Source organism: Oncorhynchus keta, chromosome 3 (assembly GCF_023373465.1).
Source record: "Oncorhynchus keta strain PuntledgeMale-10-30-2019 chromosome 3, Oket_V2, whole genome shotgun sequence".
Classification (NCBI taxonomy): domain Eukaryota; kingdom Metazoa; phylum Chordata; class Actinopteri; order Salmoniformes; family Salmonidae; genus Oncorhynchus; species Oncorhynchus keta.
Genome location: NC_068423.1, coordinates 6751534 through 6778077, shown reverse-complemented (window position 1 = coordinate 6778077; position 26544 = coordinate 6751534). Strand labels below are relative to the sequence as shown.

Sequence of the window (26544 nt, the reverse complement as noted above, 5' to 3'; positions counted from 1 at the left end):
TGAGAGGAGAAGCAAAAAATCCCATTTATTACCAAAAGTCATGAACGATTAAAGCATGAAATAGAAAAAGCACACAAAACTCCCTTCCACTCCCTGCCATCAATTGCATTGTCATTGGCCGACATCTTAGCTAACTTTCATTGGTTGAAACGGATAACATTGACTAGAAAACAAAATATGCATGCACTATCAGAATCAATGGCTTTTGGTAGATGGATGTGGTGAACATCAAAATGCAAGTACCACTCACTTGTGACATTTTACATCAATATCCTAAATGGCTGCATCATTTATTAGCCTGGGTACCAGTCTATTTGTACTATCATGCCTCTCCTTGTCACTCCTTTTCATGCCAAGGAGTACTCCTTTTCACTCCTTTTCAACAAGGAGTTGGCATAATACCACAAACAGATCTGAGAACAGGTGAATCATGTAATAAGGATATTTATATACACTGAGTGTACAAAACATTACATTTCCACTACATAGACTAACCAGGTGAAAGCTATGTTCCCTTATTGATGTCACTTGTTAAATCTACTTCAATCAGTGTAGATGAAGGGGAGGAGACAGTTTAAAGAAGGATTTTTAAGCCTTGAGACAATTGAGAGATGGATTGTGTATGTGTGCCATTCAGAGGGTGAATGGGCAAGACAAAAGATTTAAGTGCCTTTGAACGGGGGTATGGTAGTAGGTGCCAGGTGCACCGCTTTGAGTGTGTCAAGAACTGCAACGCTGCTGGGTTTTTCACACTCAACAATTTGCTGTGTGTATCAAGAATGGTAGAATGTTCCACCACCCAAGGAACATCCAGCCAACTTGACACAACTGTGGGAAGCATTAGAGTCAACATGGGCCAGCATCCCTGTGGAACCCTTGACGCCATGTAAAGTCCACGCCCCGACAAATTGAAGCTGTTCTAAGAGGAAAGGGGGTTGTGACAAAATATTAGGAAGGTATGCCTAATGTTTTGAACACTCAGTGTATGTCAATTATAGTGGGGTCCATCGTTATTGACATCCTTGATAAAAATATGGGAAAAAACACAGGGTAAAGTAAATAATACAACTACTGAGCTATATTGTGTGCAAAAAAATGACAATAATATTATTTCATACTAATACAATTGCTCAGAGATTTTGCTTAAAAATAGCTTTTTGGCCACACACACACAAGTGGTGGGTTTGGCGTCTACAAACAGAAGCATATGCAGAAAAGTACCTCGTGCCTACAAAATAAATATGGTGCTGGATCTTTGATTTTACGGGGATATTTAGCTGTTACTGTTCCTAAGGCCCTTGTTAAGGTCAAAGGCATCATGAACTTTACCAGAGAGGAAGAGGCGAAGGTCAATGCGAAGGTCAATTTCCTAAGTGAGGCTTATTTGAACAAATAGAAATTAAGTAATGGTTAGGTTGTTTACGAATGCACAAAATATAAGTGGACGTGACATTTCGGCAACTTACCCAAATACGACTTTAAAATCGAAGTTGTGCCTGTTGTCATATAGATAGATAGAGGACTCATCGTGTTTTAGCATGAACATTGCCATTGAGGGCTTTCACCATTTTAAAGTAGTCAACTGGGTGGGGATTCCTATGAGTGAGCAAGCGGCCAATGAAGAAGAAAGCCTCTGCTGTCACAGATGCTATAATGGCACAGATACAAAGATGAGTCCTCTATCTATCTCAATGGTCTGGTATTCACACTCATATCTGCCCTGTCATTGGCTAGAATGGTCCCACCTGAGCACGCCTCCTACCGCCTGCCTTCCATCTTTGAGGACATGTATTTCCATTGTTTGAGTGGTCACTAGAATATTTTGTCAATGTAAAAGCAATCTTTGACTTTACCAAGTACCAGGACATTTTAGTCAAAACCCTGTTTGCATCTGCCAGGAGGCTGACACTAGGCCACAAGTGGATCATCCAGCAAGACAATAAACTGAAACACTAATCAAATTTCACAAATAAATCATTAAAATGTTACACAAAATCAACATTTTGCATTTGCCATCTCAGTCTCCAGACATTTCAGAAAAAGGCTCAGTGTCGTTATCCTCACAAGTCTATTGAGTTTTGAAGAGTATTGAAAACAGGGGAGTCAAAAAAATGTTACGCCTATCTTTTAGAGATTTTTTTTATATTACTTGTTAAACAAAGTCTCGTTCTCTGAGCAATTGTATAAAATAATATAATTGTCCACTTTTTTTGGCATACAATATAGCTCAGTATTTGTATTATTTATTTTATAGTCTTTTTTGCTCATTTTTTATCAAGGGTGTCAATAATTATGGACCCCAGTGTATATTGCATGCACTGAGTGTACAAACCATTAGGAACACCTTCCTAATATTGAGTTGCATCCCCCTTTGCCCTCAGAACAGCCTCAATTCGTTGGGGCACGGATTTACAAGGTGTCGAATGCATTCTACAGTGATGCTGGCCAATGTTGACTCCAATGCTTTCCACAGTTGTATCAAGTTGGCTGGATGTCCTTTGGGTGGTGGACCATTCTTGATACACATGAGAAACTGATGAGTGTGAAAAACCCAGCAGTGTTGCAGTTCTTGACACTCAAACCAGTGATTCTGGAAACTACTACAATACCTCGTTCAAAGGCACTTAAATATTTTGTCTTGCCCATTCACCCTCTGAATGGCACATATAGACAATCCATGTCTCAATGCTCTCGAGACGTAAACATCCTTCTTTAACCTGTATCCTCTCTTTCATCTACATTGACTGAAGTGGATTTAACAGGTGACATCAATAAGGGATCAGAACTTTCACCTGGATTCGCCTGGTCAGTCTATGTACACTATAATTGTATTTATATACACACAGGGTTATAAGTGCAGTACAGGCACTGCTCCAATCAGTGTTGGAGTCAATTCGAATTGAAGGCACTCAATTCAGGAAGTGATTTGAATAAACAATTCTAAAACTTAACCACTTATGGAATAAATAGCTTCTACTTTTTAGTTGATTGAGAATTCAGTAAAAATAGAGGCCCTTTTTTCAATTATTGAATGGGAATTTCAGTTTAGTTTCTGTATTGAATTCCTTCAATTTGAATTGACCCGAACCCTGGTGTTTGCACATTGATATTTATTTACATAGAAATAAATGAATAATATTTAAAAATGTACTGGGTAATATTACAAGATCTCTTATTCATCAGACAACACTGGGTTAAAAAACTCGGTGGGTTTAATGACACGTGTCTTAATTCCAAAATCGCTCTAACATAAAGAGACCCAATGGACCTCAATTTTGACAACGTGAAAAAGCAATGCTAGTGTCAAAAAATACTATTTGTTTTCACCAATACTTGTAAGCTAGTAGCATAATTCACCCAAAATATAAACGTGACTTCCTTACCCTGTAAACAGTCGTTGATTTGGGTATGAAGTGTAAAACATGCTAATTTGGCAGACATTGGCGTGACATTAATCTGAAATGGTTTTTGGACAAAAATACTAAAGGTAGCAATTGGTGACCGCAGCCTGGTAAACAAAACCAAAGCATAGATTGCTGTCTCCAAAGACTGCTTACAGGGAAAGGAAAAACATATCTATTTTGTAATTTGGTTGAACTATCCCTTTAATGTGGGTTTACCATGTAACAATACCAGACCAGGGGTTTAATTCATATTAGTATCTTTTGAAAAACTTTGAGCATTTGATTGAGACTGTCTTTAGTGACAGATGCACTTTTAAGATTCAATTCAAGATTCAACTCATTCCACTGTGCCAGGGGAGCTCAAGTTTTTGAAGGAAAACAGTACTATTTGAACCCAGGTCTGAACGATGGAGGTTATTGATACACAATACAGTCACGTAACCATTGAATTCCAGACGTACATTTGAAGTGATGCAGGTTTAGGTTGACAACAGCGCTGCTTTTCTGCACTGTCAAAATGTCACCCTTACATCAGCGTCATAACTGAAAGAACAACCATAAGTGAACCACTATTGTCGATAGACCTCCCTGCATCTTCACAATGATAATAGGCAACCCATTAAAAAAAATGGAGCTTAATATGGAGAATGAATGAGAGCGAGGAGTGAAAGACAGGAAGTGAATGCCCTGTAAACCATGACCTACGACCCCCTAATCAGTCAGCATAGAGGATGAACCCTGAGAAGGTGCTGTATTTGTTGCTGTTGCCCCCGTGGGCCTTGCCCCCGTCCAGTTTGATGAAGACCGCATCCCCGGCATCCAAATGAAGGATGACACTGTTGCTGGCGTAGTCATAACTCTGGTCCTGGTCTTGGGCTATGGCACTGGCCCTGACCTGAAAAAGATACAGCACGTGTGTAAGAGAGGGGGAGAGAAAGAGAGTGAGTGAAGGAAGGAGAGAGAGGGGGAAAAGAGAGTGAAGGAGAGAGAGTGAGAGAGTAGGAGAGAGAGAAAGCAAGATTTTAACAATGACATTAAAACAGATCACATTGAATTGCACAAAAGAAGTCCTGGGTGTATTTAGTTTTGCTGTACTTTACAGGAGTAAAAGAAAAAGGTATCCATGACCAAAAACGAATAACAATGACGTGCATCTAATTCAAACACCGTTTACCAACGACAAACAACTAATTAGAAACGGCAAAAACAATGGTGGCATTGGTTTTCCAGTGACGCACACCCAGTGAAAAGTGGTTAACTGACTGAAGCACGTCGACCAACGCCACACCTATGAATGTCTTTCGCAAAGACTAATAGATAGTTTTGGGGAAGGGCTGGACTGATTGAATAAGAAGTCAAGTCATCAAGATGTCTGTGTAAAACTGTCCCCCACGGCAAATCCCTTGTTTTTATCCACCGTGAATAAGGCCTATGACTCAATTGGAAAAATGTGCCCTATTTTCTCTACTATTACCCCAGATTTACAGTCAGACCTCCGATATTTCAAGGTTGAACACAGAAAATCAGTGTCCGGTGCTTTCGAGAGAGTTTCAAAAGCAGCCTTGGAGATATTGCTCTTTGCTAAGAATATATTTTTTGGGGACTAATCACAAGGTACTTAATTGTTACCCAGAAATGACCTAATATTGAGATAGAAATATCTGCATTGGACCTTTTAATCACAACTGCGCTAAATCTGGAGCAAAGTGTCTTGAACCGCTTTCACACATTCTGAGTCGACGTCGGAATAAAAGTGACACTGTGTGACTTCAAGGCACTTTTCCAACACTGAAGAACATACAAATAGTTTTTTAAAAACCTATTAGTTAAGAGCTGGTGTTGCCAGGTTGGAGTGCGCTAAAATCTGCCACACTGTAGCCTAGGCAAGATAACTTCTCTGGACTGTTTTGCACTGTCTAATCCAACTAGCCCTCCGGGGGAGACTGTCTTGCTGCCTGTTTCAGAGCGAGGAACAAAACAAAAGCATGGGGTTGTAATTAGTGCTGGCTGAACGAGGATGTAAAAAGCAAAATATCATGAGCCCTGGAGGCTCCTGGGAGATGGCTTGGTCAGAGTGACAGGACGATGACGGATGTCAGTACATGGATGATTGGTGACATGACATGGCTGTACCCTTCCCTCCCTGTCATCAAGAATATAAACACTTGGCAAAATAATCTACTGCAAGGTTCCCCAACTGGCGGCCCATGAGCCGAATTTGTCCCGCGGGTGGTTTTATTTGGCCCCTCAAGTTTTCTGAGCAAACAATGATATATGGTTGGACATAAAATACTGTAAAAACACCAGGAAGTCAGCTCCAATTTCTTTTCATTTTGGAAATCTGTTCCCAGGTATTCACACACATAATAGAGACGTGAGGCTTGAAATTATTATAATTTAGTCAAATATTATATCTGTTTGGGCTTCTTGAGGTCAATTTGCAGTCTACAAATTATTTGTAATTATGCTCTGGCCCATCGACCACCCGCTCAAGAAAAAATCAGCCCATGGCTGAATCTAGTTGATGAACCCTGTGATATATAGTACTGTATTACGATAAGGTTTGTGTAATGTAAAAGGCCCCTTAAAATATTTTCCAAAGGAAGTAAACCTATTGGAGTAGTGGTTAGCAAGTTTACCTATGGGCTGGGGGACCAAGGTTTGTGATCTGCAAGGGGAAATGCACTGTCTCTGTCCACTACAATGTATTTATGTTCTTCACAATAATGAATAATAAGGACTCTGGCAACAGCAGTAACACATAATTATATAAATACACAATTAATGATACATTGTAAAAGTATGACAATTACATAAGAATTGGCCTAGCTATAATAAAAAATATTATAATAATTTTGTAAATGGGCTCCAGAGTGGCGCAGCGGTCTAAGGCACTGCATCTCAGTGTAAGAGGTGTCACTAGAGTACCGGCTGTGATTGGGAGTCCCATAGGGCGGCGCACAATTGGCCCTGTGTCGTCTGGGCTTGACTGGAGTAGGCCGTCATTGTAAATAAGAATTTGTTCTTAATTGACTTGCCTAGTTAAATGAAGGTTTAAATAAAAAAGTATGACAACTACATAAGAACTATTGGCCTAGCTATATATATGTGCCCTTGACCAAGGCACTTAACCCTCATTTTCCCTGTATATCGCTCTGGATATGAGCATCCGCTAAATTACTCAAATGTAATGCTAATCTATAATATAAAGTGTGTCCTATAAAGCTTATGGTGGACTGCACCGTTAAGGTTTCCCTCTGTGTCAGTTACATTTACAATGTCTGTGATATGTCTGTGATATGTCTGCACTCAGAGCAATAAAACCAGAACATTATTGGGTAACTTAAAATCAGATTTAAAAAAAAACTACACCGTGTGGAACAGCGCGGACTGTGGAGACACACACACACACACACAGGCGCAGACACACACATACACAAACACATGCTAACACACGCACTACACACACGTACATATAGATTTTGTGTTGTAGATATGTTGCAATAGTGTGTAATAATGTGTTGTGAAGTGTAATATTTCATTGTATGCAAATTGCCTTAATATTGCTGAACGGCAGGAAACATCCATAATAAAATACAACTACAAAACACTAATCTAAAAGCCAATATTCAATATCTACTAGCCTACACATTGAACGGGTTGATATACAATTTAACAGTTATGCACACTGGCAATGTATCATTGATTATGGTCTGTTTTAATTGAACTATGTCCAGGGGCTGTATTAGAGTGTGTGTGTGTGTGTGTGTGTGTGTGTGTGTGTGTGTGTGTGTGTGTGTGTGTGTGTGTGTGTGTGTGTGTGTGTGTGTGTGTGTGTGTGTGTGTGTGTGTGTGTGTGTGTGTGTGTGTGTGTGTGTGTGTAACTGAGATATTTATATCCTGTTGACATGTCTCAGGAAGCATCATTCAACGATAATCATGTTCCTACAGCTCTGGGGTGAAGTTTAGGATCAGCTGATCTGGGATCAGCTTCCCCTCCCCTATCACTACTTTAACCATGAATGGGAGAAATGCAACTGACCCAGGATCAGCGTCTAGCGGCAACTTCACCCTCTAATCCATTTTTACAGTACATGAAGATACACACGCTCTCTTTCACAATTTCCCACCGCGATTTCCCACCGTCTTCTAGTGATGAACGGACCGTGCCACTGCCAGCCTATGATCACGACACTCATGTATCTCAATTCATCATATTAGGCACCGAGACCCCCATTAAATTGCAAGTAAATGCGAGGCCCATGTTCGGAATGTAATCTTATCGTGGCTGTTCCGATAGGGATCATGAAAGGTGCGAGCAATTTTGTAAGGCTACATTGTATCATTGTTTCTTCTTCAGAGCTCACTGTTGAGCGAGTTCCCTTCACCTTGAGAACCACACGTTTTTAAGTTTAGCACTGTATCCACACATTGTTCTGGTGTTCCTACATTTTGTATTATACAATTGGAATCACCTTCACAATTATTTAAGAAATTAACTCGAGATTTGTATAAACAAATGACGTGTAGGCTACGTTAGATGTCATTGGAGTGTTATACATTTTTCTTACGTGAACTGTTTTGCATTTTCCTTCATCCCTTTGACCGTCATTATTCAAATACATTGATTCAAATACATTACATTCAATGTATCATCTTATTTTGGAAAGAACATGCTGATATTTTCTGCCATCTTTGGCGCAAGATTGCAATAACTATTTACCGATTGTGGACTAAACTGTTGGCATAAATTCTGCATAGGTTTGTTGCATATTATGATGAGTGTGAATGGGCTAGTTGATATACAAGGCGCAGTGCACAGCTGGTGGTGCTTGAAATAGCAAGGCGGTGCTGAAATAGCAAGGCGGTGCTGAAATAGCAAGGCTCCACTGCGTTTTCTTTGCAATGTTCGTGGTCCTGAAACTGTATGGGCTGGCACCGTTTCAAGGGTTACCACAGGTTAGTGAGAAGCATGAGCTGGCGCACACCCCAAAACGGTTAGTATCGGTGCTGGCTAACGGAGCGTAAACTGTACACTATACATTAATGGGCGCTTATATATGTTATAGATAGAGTGTAGGACTCGCTTTATTTTCTATAGTATATGGTTACATTAGGCTAACATCAGTATTATGGGGCCTTCTACTTATTTTTTTAGCTTACAATATTTACATTTACATTTAAGTCATTTAGCAGACGCTCTTATCCAGAGCGACTTACAAATATGTCAAAGTTGAAGTGCATTGCGGTTGTATTCCCCATTATTGTAATCTTGCCGCTTCGGGAAACATTTGAGTGAGGACTGGGCCTATTATACAAGTTCAGCAAACCGAGTGACATTTTGACCAACTAACATGAACTTTAATTTGATCATGCTCTGTAGGTAATGTAACAGTTACATTCAAACTGTGTTTTGTGGATTTAGGCTAGCTAGCCTATGCGGCCTAACAATTGTTTTCTGGAAATGTGTATTTTAAACCATGTATGGCTATAGTGGCGTATGAACGCAATTATAACGGGTTATAGGCCTAGAGCAAACAAAGCCATCATCACAACATACATTAGATTGTAATATGGCATTTGTCCTGGTTTGACTCCCCTAGTGATTTTACCCACGTACGCTACTGCCTTCAAAACGCAGGGCTCACGGTTATTCAAATGACATATTCACTGCAGTTTACAGACTAGAGTTTTGTACTCACTTGAAAACAAAAATACAATTCATCATTGCATTGTATTATTGGATAGGGCGAATACTTGGAGAGTCTGGAGAGCGCACAGAGTGCACCTGTCTTTTGATAATCAGATGTTCTTGTTGTTTTTTACATTTGCGACTAGATTATCTGCAGTAGGCCTCGTCTACCGTATGTAGGCCCACTGTTTCTAAAAGATATAGCAAAATAAATAGCCTATCTCAAATAACATGTAGCCTACCGGATCATGTGAAGACACAATGTATGAAATGAACTGAAGAAGAAAGTCTGAAGTGATGATGAAGACGAACTTTAAGACAAAAATGATATGCCATCTATCCTGTAGCCTATAAATAATTATCCGCAATTTATAAAAAAAAATTTAAAGCAGGTGGTTAAATGTTGACACTATTTGATTGCGATAGTATGCTCTGCCCTCGCACCTTTTTTTAAACATTTTTTTTTTTTTTTTACATTTAATTTGTGGAACACTGAAGCAGAGTTTAAATAACGCGGGCATATTTTTAGGAGAAGGACTGATCATGTTTCCCACTGAATTTGGTCAGGCTGACCTGATTGCATTTACATGGAGCTGGAACACAATGCGAGCTAATCCACCTCTGGAGGTGGTTAGGCAAATCTGTTTACATTTTGAACACGCGCATTGTGCGCATATAGACCTTGCATTAACATGTGTTTCTTGTTATGCGAATGCCAATGTGCATACAGCTCGCATTTTTTTATGCAAGGTTTAAATGGGGTGTGAGTGTGCCCACACTTGTGATTATTTCATGTGCATGTCCACACGAATCATCATTTTAATCGTGCCTACTGTAACCAGCCCCTCGTGGAGTACAGCGAAGGTCTAACACCCTCACACCTACCAGTCTGTTTGAGTTATACTTCCACTCCTTGTCACTCCTTGTCATGGTAAATACACATTGTCTACAGGGAATGGAATGTTACCAAAACAGGTTCTGGATTTCACACTACACCAGGGTTAGGGTCAAATTTGAATAGAAGTCAGTCAATGAAGGAAGTTATTTGAATAAAACATAAAAAAGTGGAAAAACATACACTTAAATAAATAGCTTCCCCTTTTCAGTTTATTGAAAAGTCATTGAAAATGGATGCCCTTTTTAGCCTCTTTCATGGATGACTGACTTTCGTAATTGTCTCAAGAATCATGTGTGCCACTGTATTTTCAGAGAGAAAAGAGGGAAAAGGCAAGTAAAAAGAGTTAAAGTGTGACAGTGTCACCCACCAGACCGTTCTTCATCAGGTCCGCCCACATGCTGGTGCCATCCCCTCCCCTCATCAGCACATTGTAGATGAAGAAGTAGGTGCCGGGGATCTTGCACGTGAACTTGCCAAGCGAGCTGTCGTAGTTATCCCCCAGGTTTGTGACCACATCGTCAAACTTCAGGACCTCGTAACCCTCCTGGGGGTTCCGGAGTCCCGCAGAGAAAGCCACCCGTGGCGTGGTGCTGTAGGTGGCTGTGGCGATGGCTCCTTGGCCCCCCAGACCCAGTATCCCCGTCTTCAAAGCGTCTCCTCTGTCCCCTGGGGGTCCTTTGGGCCCAGGCGGACCGGGCTCTCCGGGTGGTCCCGGGGGTCCGGGTTTCCCAGGCCGTCCGGGCTTTCCCTGTGAACCATGGCCACCATAGGTGGGCATTGGCGGGCCGATGCTGTGGTCAATCAGCTCCTCAGCCTCTGCTTCCGCCTGGAGGCCCGTGGTGGACGTAGCTTTCCCTGTGCCCCCTGAGTCCAGATAGGGATCGCACACCATGCGGCAGGTGCCAAGCATCTCAAAGTGGCTGGCGTCGTCTGTGCCCACTGAGCTGACCAGCACGGGGATGAGGACCACCAGCACCAGGACTAGCATGACCCCCACGGCGGCTGCCACCAGGGTCTTCCTCCCAATGCTGAGCCGCGGAAGGGGCTGCGCTGCCAGCGTGGAGCTCTCCGGGGCGGGAATGGTGGCTCCTGGGTAGTGGGCCGCCGTCCACCTGCGAGACCAGGGATGCGCTTAGGATTCCCGGGAGAGACGCAAGACAGCGCGTGAGTGAGGGAGCAGAGGGAGAAGAGGAAAATTTTTGTGTGGGAAGGGGTAGACAGAGATCAAAATCAGAGGGAGAAGAGAGAGAATGATGGAGAAAGAGAGACAGAGGAAGACAGATATAAAAAGAAGAGGAAGCAAGAGGAAGAGAAGGAGCAAAATGCACTCACACTCACCGCTGACTCAAATGTATATGACTCAGGGTTGGGGGAAAACAAGAGGTGGGGCCTCGTTCCTGGGAGAGAGAGAGAGAGAGAGAGAGAGAGAGAGAGAGAGAGAGAGAGAGAGAGAGAGAGAGAGAGAGATGAGAATCCTCTTTATGTTGCTGAACTGTCACTTTACTGAGAAGCTCTGCGGGTGAAAGACAGAGAGCGAGAGAGAGAGAGAGAGAGAGAATCTTATTTACTGAGCAGCTTTGGGGCTTCCCTGAGGTGAGAGGATGAAAAACAAAGACACACATTTTTCATCCAAACAAATAAAACACCTATTCGTCTGTACATATCTTGGGCTCACTGTGCTTCATTGAAATATACACTATAACACACTATCACAGATTATTGTGAAATAGACACAAATTACTTATAAAATAATTTGTGACAGTATCACAAAGCATTTCATGTGTATTAAACTATTTCCTTTCTTCATAACACATTTGTGTATATTACACAAATTCCAATTTGTTGTGGCTAACATTAGTTAGGCTAGCTAGGTGGCTAATACTAGGGTTAGGGGAGGGTTAGGTTTAGGGGTTAAGGTTGGGTAACATGCAAGCTAAGTAGTTAAAGGGTTGGGGTTAAGGTTATGCTAAAGAGTTAAGGTTAGGTTAGGGTTAAGAGAAGGGTTAGCTAACATGCTAAGTAGTTGCAAAGTAGTGAAAAGTAGTAAGTTGTTGCAAAGTTGCTAATTAGTTATAATGCTAAAGTTGTCCTTGATGAGATTGGAACACGCAACCTTTGGGTTACTAGACTTTCCGTTTTATGCCCACCCATCCTCTACGACCAACCACCATTCACCATTGTTTCTGTAACCTAATGTCTTTACCTGTGATTGAAATGCACTGTATACACAATTGTGTACTGCACACAAGGAAATACACTTTTTTTGTGTGCCTGTCACGAATTTCCAAGAAGCAATTTGTGTCTATTTCACAATAACCTGTGATACTGGGTTATAAAACTCATATAATCTCGGGGGCAGCAGGGAGTGCATCTGTGTAAATATTAAAGATGCACTATGCAGAAATCGCTCCACCATGTCTTGATCTGTGGTTAGGCTATTAGCTGGCTAAAATGAGGCTACATGAAAAGTGCAATACAATTAATAAAACCGTGTGTTAGTGCGGGTTTTTCAGTGAATTAATGTCAATCATGAAGCTCATTTGCATTTCCCTTCGGCGCAGGAAAAATTCTCAGCAACAACAGAGTGATCAAATTTAGATCAACATCTGTAGAACTTAACATAAGTTACTGTATCTTTAACTTTGACCTTAGTAGCGTATAGGGGTGCTATTGTGCCAAAAGGAGTAAATGGATAGAAATATTTTCCAGAAACGACTTTGTTGAACAGCAAGGGGTACACCTCCACACACACCCACAAGCAAAAGTATATTGTTTGACTAAAACAAAGGATTTGTGTGGTGTTCATTAGATAAGAAATTTTTTACAAGCCTAAATTGGATGTGAACAATTGACTTCCATACGGGATCTTAAACAGCATGTCTAGCTTCTTGGCCATTTATTATTAACACTCTTGTCCTTCATGTAAAATGTTTAGTCTAAAGTTTTAAAAAAACATGGGCATTTTTATTTAGTATTATCTTATTTCTCCCTATATAGGCTAATTAGACATTGAAGCAATTCCATCTGGAGGGTGTTTGAGATGTCAGACAGAGCAAAGCCAGCGGAGAGTTACTCAATAATGCTGTCATGGCCTCCGACGTATAGCCTCATAAATGTGGGGGCATAGGAGTCCTGTTTTTCCTATTGGAACATGACATTATGACATGTTTGTAATGGTTGTAATGGTGTGTGTCTGTGAGTACGTGTGTGTGTGTTGTTATTAATGAATAAATTACAAAACGTTTAGAGGAAACTGTGATGGTGTTTTGTGTCGCAAAGATATTACATGTTCAAATGTATCTTATATACAAAAAAGGTCAAGGAGGAAAAGGGTGGTGTTATGGCCTAGTTGACTAAATTCCTTACAGTCACGATTTGGTTAAATTTATAGACGTTTAAATTCGGCAAAATCTGCTCTCAAACAAGTTGTATATATTGCTACATTAGACAATGACTCCCCCTAGTGGTCAAAGGTATACTAGATTAATGTGTGTTACTGCTTGGCTGGAGCAAAGGCCTGCACCCAAAGGGGCTCCCGTAAGGTGAAATACCCAAACCTGACCTAGGTTCCTGGAAGAGAAACAAGAATCACTGCTCACAGACATGCATATAACTTAAGGACAAAAAGAGGACATCAATGTCTTAGGTTTGATATCTTGCCTTCTGATACGTTAGACCATTTATTTTGCCCCAAAATATTGGCATATCACCAAGTATATAAGGGCAAGGGGTCGATTTGGAATGGGCATTAGACAGAATTATTCCATCTACCATTGGCAACATTGTCTTCAATTGCACTGTCAGTTCTACTGTGATAAAATGTTTCTCACCCAACCACCGATGTATCTCATACGAGCACAGGGGATATGGAAACGTTTTTTTGTGGCTCAAGGAGCATTGTGTCATCAACCGGAGGGTGTTTGAGACACAACAGAGAGAGAGACAGTAAAGCCATGGGACGGTGACTCAATAATGCTGTCATGGCCCCCCGACAGTATAGCCTCAGAAACGTTGGGGATTAGAGAGGAGGATTCCTCTTTCCCGTTGGCAAAGAACAACATAGTCCCTGAGCTAAGGACATCCCCTTAAAAGATGCCCTAGCTAAACATGATGAGCATGCAGTATAGCTTTGTCTATGGGACACATTTAATGTTTATTTCCCTTCTTGCATAAAATGGTAACTGCTGGACTTATTCTGAGGCACCTTTTAGGTATGCAATTGATATTTTAATGGTAATAATGCGTAATCATGTACAAAATTATGTATAATAATGTGATAACGCCTCAGACCTTGAATGGGCTCATTCTGTGTGGAAACAGAGCAAGCTGCTAATCCAGACTGAAGAGGTAAATAGAATTACTACGCACACATGAAATGTCTCCTTGTCAATCAATCTTTCCCCGGGTAAGAATGATATGTATTGCAAAATTTAAAAAATACTTCAGCCATTACTAAGAGTGCGAGGTAGGTGGATACCATAATGTGTCCCAAGAGATAATGCATGTCCAACACAGATCATTTATGTGTCTTTTTTATAAATAAATAAATACATGTCCTCTGTTTCACAGGCGCACAGAGTAGGCCTACAGGTTGACACCTGCGCAAGACAATGGATGCATTCTCCTTTTCATAGGACCTGGTCCGTGAAGTTGAATCTACCGACAGTGACTCAGGGTTAGAGGTCTAACAGCACAGCCCTAGAAGTACATGGTACTATCAACTCACACTTGCCAGATATCACATTCTAGTAAAGGTCCAATACGCAGAAATGGATACGCCATTTCCTGGTTGCTAAAATTCCAATAGCTTGTCTAATTTCAGTTTATGTGACAAAACAAGCAATGTATAGCGTATAGAATCATTTTACCTTCTAAACTGCTGTGAAATATCAAATGTATTGTATTTGTAACTTTTTGAAGCTGGCATACAAAACCGAATGCAAAAGATTCAAAAATGAAACTTAGGAATGGGAGGCATGGAAATAGCACAACTAGAACAGCTCTACTGCTTCTTAGACTTTCTTTCAATGAGAATGATGGATTTATAACTCACATTTCTGTGTGAATTTAGTCAGGTTACCTAAACAGTTACATAGTGCATCTTTAAACAACAGCCAGCCAAGTATGTGTTGCCTTTCTGGTTTCATACCTGGCAACCCGAAGCCACAGAACCTGTGCTATGCACAAACAGTACTGGTAGCCAAGTATGTCTTGTAAAGGCTTTAGGTTTCTGACCAAACCTGGCAACCCTCAGATACTGAACCTGCTTAATGCACTAACAGTGACTGGCTGTTTGGGATGTTTGTCTACTTACCTTAATTGTACTTTATGTACCCTGTGATGAACCTGACTATTTTGGCTGTAGAGTATTTTGCATTGTGCTTCTACACCTGCATTGCTTGCTGTTTGGGGTTTTAGGCTGGGTTTCTGTACAGCACTTTGAGATATCAGCTGATGTACGAAGGGCTATATAAATACATTTGATTTTATTTGATTTTGTGGGTTCTCTAATACATAAAACAAGACTAAAACAACATATACATTTAGAAATAGAAATAGGAATGTAAAGGATTATATCTAATTTTATTGATAAACAATGAGTTATTTAATACAGTTGTGTTATTTGAAGAATGTATTTCTATTTTACTATTAGTTCTGTGGTATATTATTTTTGAAATGTGTAGTAATGACAAAAAATCTAATTCACAATACAAATGTACCAATGTAAAAATTATTTTATGCAAAAAGCAGAATTTATCTGGAAAACACCAGTTCCCTCATGATTTACAACATTTGTGAGTGGAATTTGTGTGTTGTACTGGCAAAAAATCCCTAGATTATAGCCAAAGTAATATAATTAAACAATAAGGCCAGAGAAGGTGTGGTATATGGCCAATATACCACGGGTAAGGAATATTCTTAAGCACGACGCAACGCAGAGTGCCTGGACACAGCCCTTAGCTGTGGTATATTGGCCATATATCACAAACTCAGAGGTGCCTTATTGCTATTATAAACTGGTTACAGTACCAACTGTAAAAATAAATGTTTTGTCATACCTGTGGTATATGGTCTGATATACCATGGCTGTCAGCCAATCAGCATTCAGTGCTCGAACCACCCAGTTTATAATAAAACTTAGAAAAAGAAATTGCAGAAATGTGTTACAATATATTAAAGAGCCAGTTGCAGACACACCCTATGTGCCATTTCCTCACCTGTACAGGTTGTCAGAGAACTTACTCCAGTCATCATTCACCATTCCGTTACTATTGGGAAAAACACAACCCAAACAAACTGTAAATGTATCCAATGAGTTTGTAGAGACACCCGCTTATGTAGTTATTGTGTGCTAGGAATATGGAACCAAATACTAAACTTTTGATTACTTGAATAAATTGTGGGCTAGAAACATTGTTGCTATTTTCACAACTGGGCACAGTAGCAGGCAGTGGTGCGAAAGGGCTGGGTTTTGTGTTGAGGCTTGACACCTCACTGGCCAATCAGAACGTGCTCCATGGCTAAACACGTGGAAGTTTCAAGTTGTGTTTTTATGGTCTTTTATGTATTGCATTGTTATCAACTACAAAATGAATGTTAGTTCTTTATAGCCTAATTCGTTAAATAGCCCGCCCCATATTTGCTAAATATGTTGAATATCTTTGCAGTACACATTGTTCTAGTTGCATTGCTTCAAAATGGAAATACATTGTTAAAAATAGGCTACAGCATTTGCACTGATATAGGGGCTATTGGCAGACTGTAAATTGCAGTCTGGACATGGACCTGCCAAACGTAGTCAATAAGCAATATTCAATTCACTAAGCTATTGATAAGGCCTAAAAAGACAGTGTATATTTATAATAAAATTCTATTAAAAATGAAACAACTTGTTTTAAATGGGTTACGTCTAAATACAGTTACAGGCACCATAATTGCTCCGCATGGGCTTATAGCCTAACAAGTATAAGCCAACTTATTTTCACAGGAGCTGTACAAAAATCCAACATAAAGAGAAAGGGGGATTGTCCTCTCACCATTATACTGCTCCCAAATGTAATGTTCTATAAACATCACGGATCCATCTTACATATCGTATTTGCACTTCTCCAGAAATAGCAGACCAAATTGCATTGCCTTCCAACCATGTACGTTCTCAACATAAACCCATGGATTGTGAATCTTTCTAATAAGTTTGGTTTTCTGAAATTAAACGAAAAACGAATCTGTTTTTTTGAAAACAACAACAATGTTTCTAAATTGGATTGAGTCAGAAGCATGGTATCATAAATAGCATCTTTCGTTCCGTGAGCATAAGGCAATGTGTGCACACGTAGGCCTCTTCGGCAAGAGGCATTGCAACTCTCGCCTCTCGCATCTCCATAATAGTTTTTTAGAAGCATATACCCATGTGGGTGATTAAAAGATGAACTGAGGTCCACACTCCAGTCCAGTTGGTGGTGGTAATGCACCTTAAAGTTGGTTGCCAACCGTCATATAAAGTCCAAAGAAGAAGAAGAAGCCTGACGGAGGAGAGATTACTAGAAACTAACTTGGGTTACCCTTTTATCTGTTGATTAATTATTGGAGTAGAGGAACTTGTGCATTTCAAGTAAAATAACAACCCAATGTTTATATCCCAGGACAAATTAGCTAGCAAAAGCAAGCTAGCAAGCTAAATTGCCATAAATGTTTAATGCTTTTCAACCTGTCCCCAAATGAATATAGTTGGTTCAGAGTTTGTTTTGATATTTCAACCAAGCTGTCCTTATTGCGTCTGGTGTGGATGGACAAAATCATCATACTCGCAATGTACGTGCGGTCTAGTCAGCATGTTAGGGCTTACATAAAGCTGTCCAAACAGCAGTCCCAACACCTTACCACTGTTACACCTGTTACACCTGGCTATCAGCGGAGCCGTGTCTGGCAGCGAAACAGTTCATTCAGCCTCATTTCTACCTTTGAAAAAAACATAGCTGATATGGCTGACTTGCTTAAACAAATGTGGTTTCTACTGACAATTGAGATGTATAAACTACGGCATAAGAAGACGACAAGTGGATAAGAGGCAATCCATCATTTTGATTAAGACAATGAGCGAGCTAGGACAGACATAGTCAATATAACTATTTGTCAGCCCTTTTGAAATGTACAGCGACAGAATTCAGGTCATGGGTCGTTCTTACAGTGTTCTCCCTGTACACCAAGTCAGGACCATAGGATAAATAAAGGGGGCATATAAGCAGACAATGAAAGCTCTTACAATATTTGATGATTATATATCTCTAAAACAGGTTATAGGCTACATGTGCACCACCAAGTCAGAACAGTAGGCAAAATTAACAGGGGAAAATATACCAAATTATTAAGGTGAGACACATGGGCTACCATTTTTTTCATGAGCATGGCCTTATTTCTATTACAGCGTATTAGATGACTCTCATTCATATTCCATTCACCAAGTTCAATGTTACAGCGAAAGGTTTAGGCTACTACATGATACTCAAATTTTCCATATACTCATCATTGAGATTTCTACAACCTAGCCTATAAATGAAAGTTTACAACATAGATGCACACAGGTCAAGAGACAAAGTTGAGGTGACAGACAGTGACATTCAATACAGAGAGTTTCTATTGGATAAATTCAGGTATGTTTATCCCCGTTTTATTCTGTTTGCTTCCGTTTAAAACATGTTTTTCAACAGAGTCGGCAGAATGAATATACCCCTGATCACACGTTAACAGAGTTCACTCTCAAAACAGCCAGGTTGTATTCCTTCTCTTCCCTTTGCTGGTGGACTTCAATGCACAACAAATCTGCTGCATATGAAGTTTGTGGAAAACACGTTCCATGCCAAACCTCTACAAACAGCCTACATCACTGTCATCATATTAGCTAAAGTAACGTCATAGTCAGCATAGCTAATAGAACTAGTAGACCCGCAACAGTCATGCAGTAACATTAGTGTACAGTCAGTTAACGGTTACACCGGCGGGTTCCGGTGGCAATAAATTAGTAATACCAAAACTTGACTTGACTTGGAAGAGTTCCAGTGTTGTGTTGGAAAGTCATAGTCAGCTAGCTAACATGGCATCCCTCTGTTTCAGCAGGGTGTTTCAGTAGGCTAAACTAGCTAGCTGCATTTGCTAGCTAAGTAAGTGACAGTGAAAAAAATTACAACCTCTCTCTCTATTTCTCTCTTGCTTCTCCGTCATTTTGGAAAAAATTAATTTGTTCAAAACTGTTCAACTATTGTCTTTCTCTCTCTTTGAGAGAGAATATATAGAGAATATAGAGAATATATGAATGAGTGATGGTACAGAACGGCATAGGCAAGATGCAGTAGATGGTATCGAGTACAGTATATGCATATGAGATGAGTAATGTAGGGTATGTAAACATATAAAAGTGGCATTGTTTAAAGTGGCTAGTGATACATGTATTACATAAAGATGGCAAGATGCAGTAGATGGTATAGAGTACAGTATATACATATAAGATGAGTAATGTAGAGTATGTAAACATGATATTAAGTGGCATTGTTTAAAGTGGCTAGTGATACATTTTTTACATACATTTTTCCATTATTAAAGTGGTTGGAGTTGAGGCAGTATGTTGGCAGCAGCCACTCAATGTTAGTGGTGGCTGTTTAACAGTCTGGTGGCCTTGAGATAGAAGCTGTTTTTCAGTCTCTCGGTCCCTGCTTTGATGCACCTGTACTGACCTCGCCTTCTTGATGATAGCGGGGTGAACAGGCAGTGGCTCGGGTGGTTGAATGACCTTTCAAAACGTTTATTGCAATGCTTGCAGTTAGCCACTGATTCCTTTCAAACCACTCATTGTTAAATTTTGTGATTTACAACTTGTTGTGTAATGTTTATGTCCAATGGCAGATGAGCACTGATACGTTTTCTCTATAATTTCTCTTCATTATTTCTCTTCATATGACAAAGATTAAAAATGAATTTGCCAGTAGATTGTCGACTTGATTCATGATGATGACTGCTAGCTAAGCTTTTGAAAGTATGACGTTGACATGATCGGTCTAATCAAAGCCACTGTAGATATAACGTGATTTGATGTAATTTTATCTGTGGCCAATGACCTTGAGCCTTCTTGGATGGGCACTTCTATTGTAACTCAATGGCAGCACCCAAGCGGCTTGAATTTCTGAGCTCTACCCTTAGATTGGGTGGTGACATAGTGTCCCCATGATAGACAGAACACTGAGCCAATCACGGCGCAACTAGAGAACATTACCAACCCCTACATTCTGTATTTTCTGCTGGCTACCCCCACCACCACAGAAAGCACTGAGCTAGGCTGAAACACTTGCACATTGGAGCTGCCTTACTCAAGAAAGCAGAAAAGAGACCATGTTTGTATGCGGCTTTTTAACTCAATGCTTTTTATTCTATATTTGTTTTACATTGTTGACATCACTGATATGTGATGCATATTAAATGCCAAAATAACATGCAAAACAGGCAACCCCCACACAATTGTTTTTGCAAAAAATGTGGGACTCAAAACAGGTGGGGCCTTGCCTCACCTGACCTGAATGACAGGTCGCCACTGGTTATAATACAGTTGGCATACCATTGCCGTTGATATGGCCTGTTAGTGAATTTGCCACATGAAATGTAAACAAACGAACAGGCAAACAGCCTGGGCTACAAGCGCATTCAGCACCAAAGACAGTGATTGCAATTCCCGGAAAAAACAATAACCAGTCTATTGTAATAATTTGATGTTCCTGAACAGACTTCCTACAGTCACTGACACCTTTCATTCAATGGGCATCGGGCATATTGGCCTAATGAGTGCAAACCTTTCACAGAAGCTGCATGGACAAAAATGTTCAATGTAAAGAAAATACGGGAATGTCTGTTGATTGTTATGCTGCTAGTGATATTTTAATAAAACATTGGTTATAGGCTACTGATTAGGCTACACACAAAAAAAATGAAGGTTCCTCGTGGGTTTTTGAAAGGTGATGGTTCTATGTGAAACCATACTGACCCTTTCAGTTCTTTGCAGTTCAAAAAAAGTGTTCTTCCTCTTTTAGTGGTAATTAAACTGTAGGGGCAGCGGCTCATTCTTTATATTTTGGTGCTTGGTTTGTGAAACCTTAAGTGAGAGTGTCATTCCAGTTGATCTAATCTGTTGTATTATGCTATTACAGTATATATGACTATGGCCAATGATGGTGTCCTGTGAAAAAGTCATGTACGGCCTTGTGTCAAATTAAAAACGTTTGACTAAGTCTTTAGTTCTCAAATCTCTCCTCGGGGACCCCCAGCTGTTCCAGAGCTAGCACAGCTGATTCAACTTGTTAATAAACACAATAATAAAACCTATGGTATTTTAACAACATAGTATGGCTATTAAACCAGAATAAAAAACAATGTTTCTACAAAGAAACTTTTGAGATTGAGGAAGGTTCTTTAGAGAACCATTCTCCTATAAAAATAAAATAAAAGGGTTCTATATAGCCAGTAAAAGCATTGTAACCATAGCAGAATCCTTTGTTGGTGCTATACATAATATATTTTAATGGTTCTTTATAGAACCATAGAAACGTTTTTTTTATAGCACCGTACAGGTTCCATTTAGAACCATATGAGCATGGTTCTTTATAGAGCCTTCTAAAAAAGGTTCCATATACAGTGCATTTGGAAAGTATTCAGACCCTTTTTTCTTTTTCCACGTTTTGCATCGTTACAACCTTATTCTAAAATGGATTAAATAGTTTTTTCCCCCTCTTCAATCTACACACAATACTCCATAATGACAAAGCAAAAACAGGGTTGTATAATTTTTTGCAAATTTATAAAAGATAAAAACGGAAATACCACCTTTACATAAGTTTTCAGACCCTATACTCAGTACTTTGTTGAAGCACCTTTGGCACGATTACAGCCTTGAGTCTTCTTGAGTATGACGCTACAAGCTTGGCACATCTGTATTTGGGGAGTTTCTCCCATTATTCTCTGCACATCCTCTCAAACTCTGTCAGATTGGGTGGGGAGTGTCGCTGCATAGCTATTTTCAAGTCTCTCCAGAGATGTTTGATTGGGTAGAAGTCCGGGTTTTGGCTGGGCCATTCAACGTATTCGGAAAGCACTTTCCCCACATTTTGTTACGTTACAGCCTTATTCTAAAATGTATTAAATTAAAAATGTTGCTCATCAATCTACACACAATACCTCATACTGATAAAGTTAAAATAGGTTTTTGGAATTGTTTGCACGTTTATAAAATACATTGAAAAAAGAAATTGAAAACGGGTTAGCATAACTCTAGCAAAAAAAAAAAACATTTTTCGAAATATTAGCTAGCTGGCTAGTATTTATGAGGCCAGCAAACACATTCCTCACACTCTAGGAATGTATTTCCTCCAACTGTATAATGATAAGGTGCCTCGCAGTCCCAAAACACGTTTTCTGGAGATTTGTGGAAGAAGTGCTGATGACGTCGCCCACTGTATATGCGCTTTCGGTATCCTGACTGAGAAGAAATCCGCACACAATACATCCCTGACCACCACTTGAAGTGTTCAGCCAGATCTGAACTCAATCAGACCACAATGCGACTTTTGTGCATCTAGACCCGTCTTTCCAATGCGATCTTCATATTCTGATCGCAGAAGTCGAATGTGCAGAACAGCATCTCGGAATGCACAACTTGTCTATCGTTGTCACTGGGTGGGCTATTGCATCAGATGACCACACCGGGTTCCACTCCTATCAGCTAAAATTAAGTGCAGTGGGCACGCAATCACCAACCCTGGACAATTGCGGTGTGGAAAAATATTGCCTGGTCCGACGAATCCCGGTTCCGGTTGCGTCATGCTCATGGCAGAGTTAGGATTTGGCGTAAGCAACATGAGTCCATGGCCCCATCCTGCTTGGTGTCAACGGTACAGGCTTGTGACAGTGGTGTAATGGTGTGGGGAATGTTTTCCTTGATACCAATTGAGCAATATTTGAACGCCACACCTTGTAGAATCCATGCCCTGAAGAGTTCAGGCTTTTCTGGAGGAAAATTGGCATCCAATCTGATACTAGGTGGGTGTGCCTAATTAACTGGCAACTGAGTGTATGTCATAACTGTTTCCAATGCTTCAAAATGAGACTCTTGTAGTTTGACATTCAGTGACATTTTATTATGACATTTGGGACACATTTCATGCGTATTACATTATTTTGATACTGTTATATATAAAGTTTGACCATATTTTTGATATCCGTGATTTACTTCTTACCTAGACTGTTGAGCAATCTAGACAATTTTAAGAGCATGTGTGCTAGAATTGAGGACATACTACTTGATATTAGTGCCAAATTAATTGAAAATGTAATTTTGCTGTCTATGCACACATGATCCATTACAATGAACTTGATAATCTATTAGATATGCATATGGTAGATATGGTCATTTTATCCCAGAGCATTGTTCATAAAACACACTGATGACGGTCCCAAATCGCTCATTCAGGTACATCTCCAACGTATCCAGAGGCATACGCCTTACATCGTAACCCCAGAAACATTTGTGACTGCTTTTGTCAATGGGCACAATCTCTTCTGTGCTGTTTGGGTCATTGCGTCCAATAGCAGCATACGTGGGGAAAACCTTGCTAAGATTAACCTTGTTAAGTAGACTCTTGTTGTACTTAGGGCAACAGTAGGCTGACCACATGTACTCCGGCACTGCCACTCGATGACCCTTGATCCAGTGCTTGTTGTCCAGGTAGGGAATAACCCCCGTCACAACGTAGGCCACACCGAGGCAGTAGGAGCCGAGAGTGTGGTTGACCTGTTTCTCCAGTGTCTCCCAGGGCCCGTTGTTGGAGCCAACCTTCTGAGGGACCACGTTGGTCAGGGTGAAGGTGGACAAGCGGTCCTCCTGGGTCCGGTGGTGAAGGCTGGGGTTGAGGTGCCCCCGAGTGTAGGAGGAGTTGGTATAGTCCAGCTGGACGGCCTGGCTGTTCACCACATTCGGGTCCAGCTCACCTAGTGGGAAGGGGGTCATGTTGCCATCCGCTGTGGCGTTGGCTAACTGGAAAGGGGAAATGTTGAGGGTCAACAAAGCGTTAAGGGTTAGAAAATGGGAGTTTTTTAAGAAGCTATCTTGTGTTGAATGTTGCAGTAAGTAGGGGCTTTCCCAACAAGACAAACCATGGCACAGTACATTTTGGCTTCAGTGAACTGAGAAACATAATTGTCTGCAGATGATGAGGCTCTGTGCCAACCACAAATGTGTATGTTCTCGTTTTTTTAAATGAGCATTTCCTCTTTTTAAATCTAGTACAGAACACTCCAGTCATGCTTGTTATTTACAAATAGCATAACAATTTCTTATTTTCAAAATTCAGTGTCATGCATAAACCAGTAGATTGTAACGGCTGTTTAATCACCCTCTGAATCCCAATTTCATTAAAGGGATATTACACTCTAAAATCTAATTTTGTCCGAAGTTTTTCTAACTCCAAAGTAGTCTAATGTAAATATTTGAAAATCTGGAAATTATCTGGTGTTTACCTGTTCAATTAATTTTAGATTATAGAGTATAGCTGGATCTACAAAACAGATGGCTTGGGACATGGATTCATCTTGTCAATAGAATACTTTGTAGTCTGAAAACCCCTAACAAAGTTTGATTATGGGGTGTAATGTCCCTTCAAAGGGGAAGTTCAGAATTTTACAATTTAATGGGATACTTGGGATTTTGGCAATCAGGCCATTTATGTACTTCGCTAGAGTCAGATGAACTTGTGGATACCATTTTATGTATCTGTGTCCATTATGAAGGAAGTTAGAGGTAGTTTTGCGAGCTAATATTAACTAGTGCAGTGACTGGAAGTCAGATTATGGTAGCAGTTGCCCATATACTTCCAGTCATTGCTCTAACGCTAGTTAGCATTGGCTCGCGAAACTCTTAACTTTCTTCATACTGGACACAGAGACATACAAATGGTATTCACGAGTTTATCTGACTCTGGGGAAATAAATAAAGGGCATCATTGCCAAAATCCTGGAGTATCCCTTTAACTTTTAACAGCCACTACAAACATCAGCAAACTTTTGGCACTGCTAGCTAAAAATCAAATCAATAGGAGTGATAGGAGCAACCGTGTATTTTCCAAAATGCCATGGCCCAATCAAATGATATCTGCTCAATTATTTGGTTTTACATACTTAACGGTGACAGACTACTTTCAGGGTAAGGAAACATCTAACATCAAGTTTTATAATACTTAACTTTCCCTTTAAGTAATTTGTTACCTGTGGCTCAAACATCCAGTTTGCTGGGGGTCTTTTCCCTTCTGGCGGGCTGAACATGTAGGCAGAGAACCTTGGCGAGCGTCGTGGGCGGCTGTACAGCGAGGCGAAGTGGTACTGGTTCCCATAGCGCTGACAGATGGGGGTCCCTGACAGACCCTTGGGGGGCCACGACCTGTAGAAGAAGTTCAGACATGGGGCGAAGTCCCCCACATCAGCAGCACAAAGGGACAACCAGCCTGCCAGAGCTAGAAGGGCCAAACCCACAGCATGAAGATATGCCATTCTGGCTAACATGCTGGAGCTGTTGCTGTAGTCTTCCAAAAATGTAAAAGATAGCAACACCCCAAAACAGGACTACAACTAGATGTATTCTTTCCAATTCATGGTGCCCTGTTATTCAAAGCTGATGCGTTTCAATACAAAGGTCTTTCTTACCGCAAAGCCACAGAAAAACAACTAGAGAGGAGACATACGTATCTGCTATAGGTTCTCAATGCGGCACCCCTGTCTCATGTTGTCACACACTCGTGATACTTGGGGATTGGGAGGGTAGGGGTGGATTCATGGTTGACTAAGCGTTTGACTATTAACACTTATGCAAGGAGAGCGAGGGGGTTTTACGAAATCAGCTTCCTTATTAATGGCACATGAGTCTCACTGAAACAGGAAGGATGCCTGGCCGCCTGGCCTCTTATGCACTATGTCTCTCACTAGAGAACGAGAAGAGCTGAACCAGCAAAGAGGGGAAACATTGTTTGTATGCACTCACATCCCCAAAGTGAGTCTGCTAAATGGAATATATTATTCATATTTTGTCAAGTTCGATTATGTTGATTTCATCTAGGATTCAATCAAAGGAGTATTGTCGACAGTGGGTCTTTAAAGGGAATTTCCCTGTTGTTCTTGGAGCACATTCGTGGTAAACACTACGTGTGCCGGCTCAAACGCAAATGACCTTTAGAAATCAAGTACAATGTCGACAATGCCTCTTAACTGAATCACAGGCCTTAGTTAACACAGGTGTTAATCATTGGACAAAAGTACTGCGTTGTTGTCGAAGGTAAATCCACAGTAGCATGTTATCTCATGGTTAAACATTGGCTTGTACTTTTGAGTTGGTTTAAAGTCCAGTGCAGTTAAAAAACTGATTTTCTTGTGATTTATATACACTGGGTGTATAAACGTTAAGAACACCTGCTCTTTCCATGACATAGACTGACCAGGTAAATGTAGCTCCCTTCAGTAACCACGAGCAC

The 26544-nt window shown here is 40.4% G+C and overlaps 2 protein-coding genes across 2 annotated transcripts; both read right to left on the bottom strand.

Moving 5' to 3' along the window:
- Nucleotides 1–11322, bottom strand: LOC118365371 (C1q-related factor-like). Its single transcript, XM_035747542.2, has 2 exons — nucleotides 10362–11322; nucleotides 1–4299 (listed from the first exon to the last, which is right to left on the bottom strand). The coding sequence occupies exons 1-2, from the start codon at nucleotides 10980–10982 to the stop codon at nucleotides 4120–4122; spliced, it is 801 nt and encodes a 266-aa protein (XP_035603435.1). The 5' UTR covers nucleotides 10983–11322; the 3' UTR covers nucleotides 1–4119.
- An 11822-nt stretch (nucleotides 11323–23144) lies between these two features.
- Nucleotides 23145–25880, bottom strand: LOC118365366 (endonuclease domain-containing 1 protein-like). The gene is made up of 2 exons (XM_035747529.2): nucleotides 25289–25880; nucleotides 23145–24062 (listed from the first exon to the last, which is right to left on the bottom strand). The coding sequence occupies exons 1-2, from the start codon at nucleotides 25580–25582 to the stop codon at nucleotides 23436–23438; spliced, it is 921 nt and encodes a 306-aa protein (XP_035603422.1). The 5' UTR covers nucleotides 25583–25880; the 3' UTR covers nucleotides 23145–23435.
- Between the last annotated feature and the right edge of the window lie 664 nt (nucleotides 25881–26544).